This window comes from Epinephelus fuscoguttatus, linkage group LG19, assembly GCF_011397635.1.
Source record: "Epinephelus fuscoguttatus linkage group LG19, E.fuscoguttatus.final_Chr_v1".
In the NCBI taxonomy this organism is placed as follows: Eukaryota; Metazoa; Chordata; class Actinopteri; order Perciformes; family Serranidae; genus Epinephelus; species Epinephelus fuscoguttatus.
The window spans coordinates 18,804,596-18,817,606 of NC_064770.1; the positions used below are offsets into that span (position 1 = coordinate 18,804,596).

The window sequence follows — 13,011 nt, forward strand, 5'->3', positions numbered from 1 at the left end:
CATTTTGTAGCACATTATCATTTTAAATGATGTTTTCATGAGTACAAATAAACACAAACTTTTTCAACAGTTTTTTTCTTCTTTTATTGAATGATTGTTGAAAAAGGCAGCATTTGCAAAGCTGATACAACACCTCCACCTAACTGTCACAACATTTATTACAAGCATGCAGACACATCTTTTCTAACATGGAAACCTTGTAATGAGCAAAGAGCACAAAGAGTAAAGAAGCAGATGTTAAATGCTCATTGTGCTCCTCTACTGTTCTTCAGTGGGACAGTGGGACTTGTTGATGTCTTTCTCTGCAGTCTGGGAGCCCAAAGACACTTTACATGTGTAAACCTTATCCATGTTCCAGTCTGACGTCTGGACGGCCAGATAGCTGCTGATTTGGAAGGTCTGGTCTGCTTGCTGAACAGCGGTGCTGGTAGAGATCCCACTGCTCACTGGACTCCCACCAACCAACCAGCTCACATCTGCAAAACCCTTAGACTCACTGGGCAAAATGGAAATACAGATGAGAGAGGCTTTGTTGGACTGGAGCTCAGCACTGGACGGAGGGAAGACTGTCAGGACAGGAGGAGGGAGGCTGCAACCTTAAAATACACAAAGGACATTCATCAGATAACCAGGAGTCAAATCATTAATACAAAGCATGACAGTAACAGATTCATTATTAGTTCTGTTGACAATATAACAAATACACTGAAGAAATAAAGCAATTTAGAACATATAGAAATCATCAACTGAAATATTAAGTGTTCCTTTTAAAACACAACACATAAATCAGAAATGTTTTCATTAGTTCAGTATAATTTTCATCTTAGAATAAAATTCATAAAGTCTGTGTCTTTCAAAATGGTATTTGAAGTTCAATATCATCATTTCAGTCACTTTTTACATTACAAAATGACAGTAAATCAGTTTTTATTTTTCTTTCATGATGTCTACCATGAAATACAAATAATATCAATGTCAAACAGCCACAGTGATATTCAGGTAAATTCAAAATTATCGCTAAACCTTTTAAGTTCAGTAAATAATCATTGCAAGCACAGGATTTATTGCTCATATGACAACATAAAATTATTTTGACAGATTATTTTTTTTTACAATGTCAAACTTGTGGTAAATTGTAAAAAATAAATGAGCATAATCGTGTTAATGTTGCCCATCTGTAAAATAATTCCTTTACTATTTAAAAACTGTAGAATATTTGTAGGAAATATTTAAAATATTGTGATCATTTGCAGATCTTTCCTTTGCCGTCAAACACACAGTCTGGTATCAAAGGAGATGTAAAGGAAAAAAGTCAATATATCATTCACAAAAACTGCTGAATATTCTAAACAATGAGCAACATATTAAATGGATGATTTTCTCTTGACATGTATCAGAAACATAAAATCTGTCCTGTTTTATGATGAGTTAAAAAGTACTTACTTGTCACAATCAGCTTGGTGCCTTGTCCGAATACCACAGTGATTCAGTTTGTACACATGGCTGTACAAAAACCTCCTGACTCTCACTAATGAGGGGAGTGGAACTGAAACATCCTGTTGAGACCAACTTTCACTGTCAACGTCTCTTCACTTCATCAGTCTCATTATATGAGCCTCTCAATGAGGTTTTTGTCATGATGTGAATCACTGTGATACGGTCTCCTTGGCAGAGTTATCCCATGTTGCACAGTAACAGACAGCAGAGTCTCCTGTCTCTGTCCGCTTTATGATGAACTGGTAATCTATGCTTGATGAGGATTTAGAGTTGAATCGGTCTGAGGAGAATCCTGATCCAAATTTGTCTGGTGAACTGTGAGAATGATAAAATCTCAGGACAAACTGAGGAGCTGCACCAGGAACCTGGGTAGCACTTTATAATACAGCCCGTGTTTTACGACGTAACTTCCCGTGTCTTACGGCGTAACTTCCCGTGTCTTACGGCGTAACTCCTCTAAGACCTGCCGGGGTCTTACAGTGGAACTGCTACTGTCTTATACTGTCACTCCCAGTGTCTTATAATGGAACTTCATGCGTCTTACCTTGCACTTACTGGGACTTCCCGGGTGACTCTCTGACATCTACCATGACATTTTGGGGGAGCCTATATGGTTTAGTTTCACTTATGACTTACAGTGTAACTCGCTATGTCTTACAGTAAAACGTCTTACAGTCCAACTCCTTTTGTCTTACCATGTAGGCCTACTTATTAAAACTTATAACTATAAAATCAGATATGATTTACAGTTTTAAAATACACGAAAATCATACTGCAATATGTAACCTGTTTAATCACACAATGACAACTTCAGAGTTATAAAATATCTTTATTCTTTACCACGCAGACACAACCGTGGCGAGGAAAAACTGCCTTTTAACAGGCAGAAACCTCAAGCAGAACCAGGCTCTATGGTGGGCGGCCATCTGCCTCGACTGGTTGGGTTGGAGGGGGTGACAGAGGAGGGAGGGATGGAGGGAGAGAAGGGTGCACTGAGTGTGGGAGTTAGAGTGAGGGAGGGTTGGAGGGAGGGGGAGAGTGGGAGGGAGAGAGAATGGGGAGGAGGCATAATCATCTCCGGTCTTCTTTGCCGTTGATCAGCTCCTGGTAGATGTTGAAGTCCATCAGGGCCTAAAGAAAACCACACAGAGTTCCCACCTCAGAAATTATTCAAACACCTACTACACAGATATACAACATCCCTGTTGTCACTCAGTGACTTCTACAGACTTGATCATTTCTAACATGCATTCAAAGATCAGATTAACTGAACATTCATGGCTGCACACTGAGAAACTACCAAATATGTCATGGTGCTATACACCAGCCTGCTCCACACTACCTTGAGTTCAGATGAGTGGAGGAAGAGGAGCTGTCTCTGGTAGATGAAGTTCAGCCAGGTTCATGCTGACAGGTGTGCTCTTCTTTAACACAGTGTCTCTGAAATACCTGTGAGGAGAGAAAGATGATGTAAACAGATAGTTAACAGAGAGGTGAGTTTAATTTATCGGGCCAGCCATGCTGTTATTACAAAGCTTTGGTTTTGTGTTTTATCTGCAAAGTTATATTTACACGTGTATCTCTGGTCCCTTCTGTTAAACTGAGGTCTTCACATGGGGGCAGGACAGGAGTCAGAGGTGCAGGAGGCTGGAGGAGGCTGGAGATAGAGGTTTGGTCACAACCTGCAGGTGGAGGCGGCAGCTGCAGGTTATTGGCAGAGGCTGTAGAAGGAGGGTTGACTGCAGCGGTCTGTCAGAATCTGTAGGTGGAGGCATCAGCTGCAGGTTGCTGAAAAGGGCTGTAGATGGAGGTTTGGCCGCAGCTGTCTGCTAGAACTGGCAGGTGGAGGCGGCGGCTGCAGGTTGCTGGCAGAGGCTGGAGGTGGAGGTTTGACTGCAGCTGTCTGCTAGAACCTGCAGTTGGAGGTAGTGGTGCAGGTTGCTGGCAGAGGCTGTAGATGGAGGGTTGACTGCAGCGGTCTGCCAGAATCTGCAGGTGGAGGCGGCAGCTGCAGGTTGCTGGCAGAGACTGGAGGTGGAGGTTCGGCCGTAGCTGTTTTCGGTGTAGGATGGAGCTGGACACGAAGGAGGAGATAGATGGTTTGGCTGCAGCTGTCTTCCAGAATCTGCAGCTGGAGGCGGTGGCTGCAGGTTGCTGGCAGAAGCTGGAGGTGGCAGAGTTTAAACCTGAAGGTGGCAGTGAGAGGCAGCTGGTGGAGGTGTTTCTTTAACTGTTGAACAGAATTTGCAGGTGGTGCATGGGGCAGCAGTTGGGTGGTAAAAGCTGCTGTCAGCAGGTGGAGGCAGAGGTTGGATCTGCAGCAGAGTGACAGAGGTGGAGAGATTTGGAGCTCTGTTGCAGCACACGGCTACAACACTTAACTTAAACTATAACACTTAACTTAAATTACAACACTTAACTCCTCTCCTCTTATTTGTACGAGGTTCTGATCCTGCCACAGTGTGTAAGGACTGTTCCTGCCTGCTGTCCCAACATAAGTTCACTATCTGTGCATGTGTGGATGTGCGCCTGCTGTGCGCATCAGTTGAAGACGTCTGAAGGGAGCAATTTCTATGCCAACCACCCCACATAAGGCGCAGGAGCTAACTCCTGCCAAGTGCGGTGGCTGTGATATACCCTTATCATGTAAAGACATGTACTCTTTGTAAATAGCAATCTGGACAGAGTGTAAAAGTTTACTTCTCATCTCAGTATTTTTTCTCTCAGCAAGAAAACATGTTTGTTATTAATGAAAATTGTTGAAAATAATTCTTCGAAAAACTAATCACAAATGTCTTTATCTACATGACCTGTAAATGAATACAATATTTTCATATGCTTGTGTTTTAGCTGCACATTAATGAAGTGTGTGAGCATGACTGATACAGACTGACTTTGTATGGGTGTGTAACAATCATCACAACCTGTGTATCTCACAAATATCACATTTTGGGGAACAGAACAGCTTCTGTAAACTTTCAATAAAAAAAAGTTAAGTGGCTCTATCTTCACACAGCTTATCAACTATATCAGTGTCATTACACGCTCCATATTGATAATGACTCCTGAGATTAGTTTATTAAAAACATATGAATAATCTGTGAATATAGATGGTATGTTATCAGATAAATGTAGCATCTTCACTTGGTTTTATTTTAGCTGCACTTTGACAAACTGTTTTGTTTTTTCATCTTCCGTCTGCCAGGTGAACTTTGTAGCTACCAAGGAAGTGGAAACACTACAGTTGGATTCATATTTACTGCAGCAGCATAACTATAATAATCATCACTGCATGTGCAACAGAGGAATTGTCTTAACAAGGATTTTATTCTTTTAACAAGAAACTGTTGCACACTTTCTAATCTTTTGTGATGAGCAGCAAGAGATAATATTTTTGTAAATGATTTTGTTTTGATTGTGTAAAAAATCATGTGTTGACTTTTCCTGGATAAAAATAGTTTGTATAATAGGCATGTACCACCATGATAATTTATAAGAGAATCAAATTCATGAATTATGACATTTGAAATTATACTTTAAATGTATAACAAAGTTTATGGTGCTTTATGCTAGTCGTTAAACTGAAATACCTGAGTTTTGTATGCTTTTGCCTAATTTTAGAGGGGAAATAAGCCGTGTTGAGTTCCTGGTGTGTGCGTCCTCGTGTGCAGGCTACACACTGGAGTGAGAGTGAGTTGTTTTTTTTTATTATTTTCCTGTGAACTTTAATTTTGACTTCTGTGAAAATGTTGGCAGTATTTTGTTCATAAATACACAGTACATTTCCACTAAGGTAATACACTATTGAAGTTATTGAAGTACTTGAACAATTTTGTGGCTCAAGAAAATGTATTTATTTGTACTGTGTTTTTTGTTTTGTTGCCAGGAAAGGGCCACTACTGTTGTCTATATTCTGTAGCAACCTGTTTATTGTTCTGTAGTCGGTGAACCTGGTGTATTTAGAGGGTAAACCAGAGATTACACTTTGGAGGTGCAGATGTATTAATGTTTTTGTTTTTTTGGCATCAATGCTACCAGAGTACGAGAGTTAATAGTTAAAGTACCAGTTTTGTATACAGAAAAGCGAGGTCCTTTACAGTTACCACTGTAATTATCTACGATCCTCACTCAACAGTATTAACGCTGTTCTTATGTTTTTGTAAGTTCAGTCGGGGAATAAAGACCCACATAAAATTTTATTCTGTGTCCGGTCCCATCATTTTATGACCAGGCCACATTGTATTTTTCCAGAAAGGACTGATCACACCAAATTAATACTCCCTCATGGCTTTAGTTTCATGTTAAATGTGACTTCTCAGGTTGTAAATAAATGCAGTAAACATGATAAAATCTTCAGGAAGACATGGTTTCATTCCAAATGAAATAGTCAAGAACCCCAAATTTCTACCAGAGGTTTTGGTCTTTATAACTCTGGAGTCAAAGTGAGCAATAACTTTCACTCTTCTCTCCTTGTTGACACAGACAGTGGTTTCTATCTTGTCTTATCTTAATTTAATTTAATTGATTTTTCACATCCAACTATTTGTTTTCTCTAAGCATTAATCAAGTGAGTCAAAAGCATCACGGTCACTTGATGGAAGATCTAAATAAATCTGAGTGTCGTCTGTGTAGCTGTGATAACAAATGTTACTGTCATGTATTTGATCTGGAGGGAGCATGTAAAGGTTGAAAAATAGCGACCCAAAAATCAAACCCTGGGGGACTCCAAATGTCTTGCTGATCTGCTCAGATTTATGATAACTGTATTAACTGTTTGTGCAAACAGTATTATATAATAAGCATGGTGTGGTGTGTGTTTCATTTGTTGGAAACAAATCTTGAATCCCTAAATCTATATGACATGTTGTCAGGTGAATGAAGAATTTTCGTTTGTTTGTGTTTCAGCTGCACAAGATATCACTTTAGTTTTTGTAACTCTGAGGCCAGATGATCTTTAGACTGGTTCATGAAGATGGAAAAATAAAATTAACTAATATTAAATCCAAAAGAGGTTGTTTAACAATTCTCACTACCTGTGCACCAGAGGATATTTATTCTATATCCAGAAATATGTATGACATTAATCTGAATTGAGATCAGCGAATGAGAATCTGCTGCTAACTGTCTATAACTTGTCTAGTGAGCATGTTGTCTGTTTTGTGTAAACATGTACACATGACATACTGTATATGACTATCATTAGGAAAGATCTGAAGATTTATGTGAGTAAAATAAAAGGGTTTAGAAGTTTGAAACATAATTTTAATATCTATGTGGAGAAGTTACAAGAAGCATTGACTGATGGCTTCACTGCCAGTCAAGATGTATCAGCAGGTCAAAAAGCAGAAGTAGTTAGTGAGGAGGTTTTTGTCACAGTGTAAATCACTGTGATACGTTCTCTTTAGCAGAGCTGTCCCATGTGTTACAGTAATAGACTGCTGAGTCTCCCTCCTCCACATTGTTGATGATCAAACGATAATCTGATGTTGACTGATGAGTAGATGTGAATTTGGGAGAGGAGAAACCAGAGCCATAGGTTGGAGAGCTATAGCTGTGATAAAAATATAACACAAACTGAGGAACTCCTCCTGGAATCTGTTTATACCAGAAAGCAGTGTAAACAACAGTCCCCAGGTTACAGTCCATGGTGGCTGTCTCTCCTTTCCTCAGCGTCACAACAGGAGGCTTCTGTGTCACCACCGTCACACCACTCACACCTGGAAACAACAAGATGACATGGAGTCAAGAGAAACACACAGACTGATGAATCCAACATGAGCTCAAAGCTGCAGTAAGTCAGCCTCCTTACATGTTAGAGCAGTGATGAGAGTGCAGAGGGTCCCCAGCATGTTGTCAGTGTGTGCTGAGAATGGCCTTGTAACTTGGAAAGTCAGCTTACTGCTGACAGATCACAGGCTTTGGAGGATGAGGAGAGGAGGTGCTGGAGGAGCAATTTAATAGCACACTGAAACTGAGAGTGACTGACAGGAGGAGGAGCTTTGCTTCAGTCTGCATGCTTTCTCACATTTGTTGACCTCAGATCCTCTGTGGAGGGAAATGTCTTGACTTTATTCATTATTGTCAATTTAGCTGAAAACTTTCATTGACAAAATACAATGATGTCATGATGTAAAGAAGCCCACAGTATATATGGATTTCTGACTACTTTCACTTCCTAATAGATGGAATTCATGCATGAGAGTTTTATCATTTGTCAATCATTTTGCTTACAAGTTTTTCATGAGTCAACAGCAGACATCTTCTGCAAGATAGAAACTGTGTCTCTGCACACATGTACATACTGTAATTAACACAGCTAAGAGCTCAACTGTATTTTATCAACAACATGTTCATCATGAAACTATCAGTGTGTTTCCAGTCAGAGACAGTTCCCTCTGATTTTACAGAGAGCTGACACTTGACCTCTTCATTTACATGGAGCTATAAATAAGGAGAGGAGGCCTGCAGGTGCATCCTGGGATGGACCAGAGGGAGGAGTAGAGAGGTGATGCTTCACTGATGGAGGATGAAAACTCAGTTTCATTTGCTCATTTTATCTGATTGTCTTAACGACTGCAAGCAACTAAAACCAGGCAAAGTCACATTAATCTCTCTGTTGTGCTTTTATTGTGAATTAACACCTAATAAAAATGTTGCTTTATGAAATTTAATTTAAATATTCTCGAGAGAAATATGTCTGTCATCTTTGTGTCTGAATTATCAGTGAGATGAGCATCAGGAGAAAAATCAAATCTCATGAAGGTTACACATTTTGTAGCACATTATCATTTTAAATGATGTTTTCATGAGTACAAATAAACACAAACTTTTTCAACAGTTTTTTTTCTTCTTTTATTGAATGATTGTTGAAAAAGGCAGCATTTGCAAAGCTGATACAACACCTCCACCTAACTGTCACAACATTTATTACAAGCATGCAGACACATCTTTTCTAACATGTAAACCTTGTAATGAGCAAACAGCACAAAGAGTAAAGAAGCAGATGTTAAATGCTCATTGTGCTCCTCTACTGTTCTTCAGTGGGACAGTGGGACTTGTTGATGCTTTTCTCTGCAGTCTGGGAGCCCAAAGACACTTTACATGTGTAAACCTTATCCATGTTCCAGTCTGACGTCTGGACGGCCAGATAGCTGCTGATTTGGAAGGTCTGGTCTGCTTGCTGAACAGCGGTGCTGGTAGAGATCCCACTGCTCACTGGACTCCCACCAAGCAACCAGCTCACATCTGCAAAAGGCACAGACTGACTGGACAGACAGACCAGAGAGGCTTTGTTGGACTGGAGCTCAGCACTGGACGGAGGGAAGACTGTCAGGACAGGAGGAGGGAGGCTGGAGCCTGAAGATACACAAAGGACATTCATCAGATAACCAGGAGTCAAATCATTAACACAAAGCATGACAGTAACAGATTCATTATTAGTTCTGTTGACAATATAACAAATACGATGAAGAAATAAAGCAATTTAAAACATATAAAAATCATCAGCTGAAATATTACGTGTTCCTTTTTACAACATAATAATGCAGTTTATAAAGTCTGTGTCTTGTAAAATGGTATTTGAAGTTCAACATAATCAGTTCAGGCACTTTGAAAAATTACAGTAAATCACTTGTCATTTTTTTTTCGGTGGTGTCTACCATCATATAAAACAAATACGAATTCAAACAGCCACAATGATATTCAGGTAAACTCAAAATCAGCCCTGAACTTCATAAGGTTAGTAAATAATCATTACAAGCACAGTATTTATTACTGACATGGAACAATAAAATACTCTTAACAGACTATTTAACACTGGGTTTATTTCCAATGTGAAAACGTTTAGTACGTTGTAAAAATAAATAAACATAATCTTGTAAATGTTGCCCATATGTAAAATAACTTCTAAACTATTTAAAAAAAACCCAGTCGAATATTTGTAGAAAATATTTAAAATATTGTGATCATTTGCAGATCTTTCCTTTGCCGTCAAACACACAGTCTGGTATCAAAGGAGATGTAAAGGAAAAAAGTCAATATATCATTCACAAAAACTGCTGAATATTCTAAACAATGAGCAACATATTAAATGGATGATTTCCTCTTGACATGTATCAGAAACATAAAATCTGTCCTGTTTTATGATGAGTTAAAAAGTACTTACTTGTCACAATCAGCTTGGTGCCTTGTCCGAATACCACAGTGATTCAGTTTGTACACATGGCTGTACAAAAACCTCCTGACTCTCACTAATGAGGGGAGTGGAACTGAAACATCCTGTTGAGACCAACTTTCACTGTCAACGTCTCTTCACTTCATCAGTCTCATTATATTCCAAAACACTGCTGGACTTGTTTCAAAACACTTCTGTCTCTTAGGAGGACTTGGTTTAATGTCTGATTCTGTTTTGCTTCAGGTTTATTGATTTAAATGCACTGATTTTGGTCAGAATTTATAAAATATGTCGTGACTCTCTCACTGATGTTTTTGTCATGGTGTGAATCACTGTGATACGGTCTCCTTGGCAGGTTTGTCACCTGTTAGACAGTGATAGACAGCAGAGTCTCCTGTCTCTGTCCTCTTTATGATGAACTGGTAATCTATGTCTGATGAGGATTTAGAGTTGAATCGGTCTGAGGAGAATCCTGATCCAAATTTGTCTGGTGAACTGTGAGAATGGTAAAATCTCAGGACAAACTGAGGAGCTGCACCAGGAACCTGTTTATACCAGTCCACATAATAATTATCATCTCTCTGAATGTTGCAGTTGAGAACAGCCTCTTGTCCTGTAGAAACTGTGTGGACAGCAGGCGTCTGGGTCAGCACTTTGGCTGCATCAACATCTGTCAACATACAGAGAAAAATACATGAGTCAAAGGTTTGTGTGTGAAAATATGGGCTGTAAAAGGACTGAGAAGAATATCTTACATGTTAGAGCAGTGATGAGAGTGCAGAGGGTCCCCAGCATGTTGTCAGTGTGTGGTGTAAACGTCCCTTACTGTCCAGCTGAGAGGTGAGCAGGGTTGGAGTGTGAGGAGAAGAGAGACTGAAGCTTATAAAGACACTGAGGAGAGGAGAAGTGGAGGAGGAGGAGTTTCAGCACTCAACAGTTTTTTGTTTTAACTTCATGAATCAGCTACAGCATGTATGGGATCTACATCATAAACTTTTTCATCACTTCTGTTGTTAAACACGTCTTCATGTTGATTTTAGTCTGTTTATGTTCTTAAAATATGAAATCCAGCTGTGGTATCACATTATTAACACATTGATAGTGTCTCGTAGTATTTTCCATAAAGGACTGTGCACTCCAAATAAATACTCCTTCTTAGCTTTAGTTTAATGTTAAATGTGACTTCTCAGGTTGTAATGATGTAATGTATCTTTATGTATTTACTTTTCTTTTTCACAACACGATTTTATGACTTCACAATCGTGTAATGTGACATAGTGACTTTCAGAACAGGCAGAAAAGTCGTATAGCGTGTACCAGGCATAATGCAAGTCCTGAGTCTGACCTGTCTGTCAGCGAGTCCTCCTCCACCTTTTTTTAGACTCCACTGCAGACAATGGCAGCATTTCCTCTACCACATAGCGAGCCACAAGCTCCGTGGCTTCTTTCAGACTGATAGGTTTACCGTTATCTCCGTTATTAGAACCAAAAGACAGTTGTTGCTGTTTCGGAGCTGAAGGACCAGCGTTCTAAAAGTAACGGAAGTAACTGATGGCTTGTAGAAAATGTACTCAAGTACTTGATTACTCAAACAGCAAACTAACATGTTAGGTTACTCGTTACTCCAAAAAGTAATCAAAGTACTCTACAGCTAACTAGCTAATATGCAAAAATAATTACAGGTGCCGCACAGTGATGTAGCGTTAGCTAGCTCACATGATGGCATAATCTCTGCCTCCATGTTGCCTGCCTGACTGCCTATCTGCTTGTCTGTTTTGCTTGCTTACATGTAGCTTAAATGTGCATTGCGTTTTGTTGGGAACTGCCCATTGGTTCGACAGCCCATTGGTTCGACCATATTAAACTCATTGTTCTGTAAAGTTCGTTCCGAAATCATCATGATGCCCTGTGGTTAAGGTCTGGTTAGGTTTAGGCACAAAAACCACTTGGTTAGGGTCAGGAAAAGATCATGGTGTGGGTTAAAATGAAAAAGAAAGTGGCAAACACATAAGCCGTGAGCCTGCTCCGCCTCAAGCCGGTCGCGGCTCACCATACGCCCGCCGCGAGCCGTTCAGCACCGCGGACAGTCGGACTAATGGGATGTCGAACCAATGGGCTGTCGAACCAATGACATGGACCCATTTTGTTTTGCATTGTTTTGTATTGTTTTGCTCCTGGTGTCCTGCCAATATGTTGCATGGCTACTATGTTTATCTGTTTGCCTGATGTAGCCGACCTGCTGGCTGAAGCTTATTTTCCTGTTTTTTAATGTGCTTGATGTGCTTTCCATTGTGATTCATGTGCCACTTTTGTGTTTTACTGTGTGGGTTATGCCTTCTATTCTGATCCATGTGCTTTCATATGTGCTGTATATTCTACTGTTATTACAAAATACCTATTGTAATGTTTAGCTGGCATTTAACACCTTGCCTGGGGACTGCAGTTGGAAACTAGCTACTCAGCTAAAACTGGCACATTTACAGAAGTGTTCATTAATATGCACTGTCCCTGTACAAATAAATAAATAAATGAAATGAAATGAAACGATTCCTTTGTAAGAGTCAGCCTGTCAAAAATGTTGTGTACTGTTAACTAATAGGTTTTATGAATAGGCTGATTTATCTTGGCTAATAATATGTTAGATTCATGTTAATGTGGATTTTAAGACACATTTTGCTTACTAAAACATTCATTAGTTAATCAGATTATTTAGAGGTCATTTGGTGGCCCCCCTATATTAACTCTGAGGACCCCCTGTTGAAGACCCAGGAGCTACTTGATAAAATGATCAGCAAAGGTAAAGTTTGTACTGCATTTTGTGTTGTAATGTTTTGAATCTGCTTTCGCACAAGACATGACTAGTTTTTCTAACTCTGAGGCCAGATGATCTTTAGGCCGCTTCATGAAGACGGAAAAATGAAACTGGACAACTATTAAATGCAAAAAGTGTTTGTGTAACCATCATTACTACCTGTGCACCAGAAGATTTATATCTAGAAAGATTTATGACATTAATCTGAACTGAGATCAGCAAATGAGAATCTGCTGCAGACTTTCTATAACATGTCGAGTGAGCATGTTGTCTGTTTTGTGTCAGCATGTACACATGACATACTGTATATGACTATCATTAGGAAAGATCTGAAGATTTATGTCAGTAAAGTAAAATGGTTTAGAAGTTTGAAACATAATTTTAATATCTATGTGGGGAAGTTACAAGAAGCATTGACTGATGGCTTCACTGCCAGTCAAGATGTATCAGCAGGTCAAAAAGCAGAAGTAGTTAGTGAGGAGGTTTTTGTCACAGTGTAAATCACTGTGATACGTGCTCACTAGCAGAG

The 13,011-nt window shown here is 39.5% G+C and overlaps 2 protein-coding genes across 8 annotated transcripts in view; both read right to left on the reverse strand.

The window, feature by feature from the left end:
- Positions 1-59: 59 nt before the first annotated feature.
- Positions 60-7,460, reverse strand: LOC125879815 (immunoglobulin lambda-1 light chain-like). The gene is made up of 4 exons (XM_049561912.1): positions 7,307-7,460; positions 6,888-7,214; positions 1,444-1,473; positions 60-596 (listed from the first exon to the last, which is right to left on the reverse strand). The coding sequence occupies exons 1-4, from the start codon at positions 7,344-7,346 to the stop codon at positions 259-261; spliced, it is 735 nt and encodes a 244-aa protein (XP_049417869.1). The 5' UTR covers positions 7,347-7,460; the 3' UTR covers positions 60-258.
- The window catches only part of LOC125879817 (immunoglobulin lambda-1 light chain-like), a 41,101-nt gene continuing 28,149 nt past the window's right edge, over positions 60-13,011 (reverse strand). For 3 of the 7 annotated variants that reach the window (XR_007447980.1, XR_007447978.1, XR_007447976.1), the window contains exons 3-5: positions 9,662-9,691; positions 8,463-8,853; positions 60-196 (exon numbers count right to left, since the gene is read on the reverse strand). The gene's annotated coding sequence lies outside the window, so the exon portion shown is untranslated. Of the gene's footprint in view, positions 197-8,462; positions 8,854-9,661; positions 10,216-13,011 lie in introns of those variants that run through there. The other 4 variants (XR_007447979.1, XR_007447977.1, XR_007447975.1 and 1 more) reach the window with 2 other exon arrangements.

What these genes read in the sequence shown, in the direction of transcription:
- LOC125879815 (XM_049561912.1), bottom strand. Translation starts at nt 7,346, where the DNA reads ATGCTGGGGACCCTCTGCACTCTCATCACTGCTCTAACAT. An exon ending in TCTCATCACTGCTCTAACAT is followed by an intron (nt 7,215 to 7,306) that starts GTAAGGAGGCTG and finishes TGTTGTTTCCAG; the next exon opens with GTGTGAGTGGTGTGACGGTG. An exon ending in CACCAAGCTGATTGTGACAA is followed by an intron (nt 597 to 1,443) that starts GTAAGTACTTTT and finishes GTGTATTTTAAG; the next exon opens with GTTGCAGCCTCCCTCCTCCT.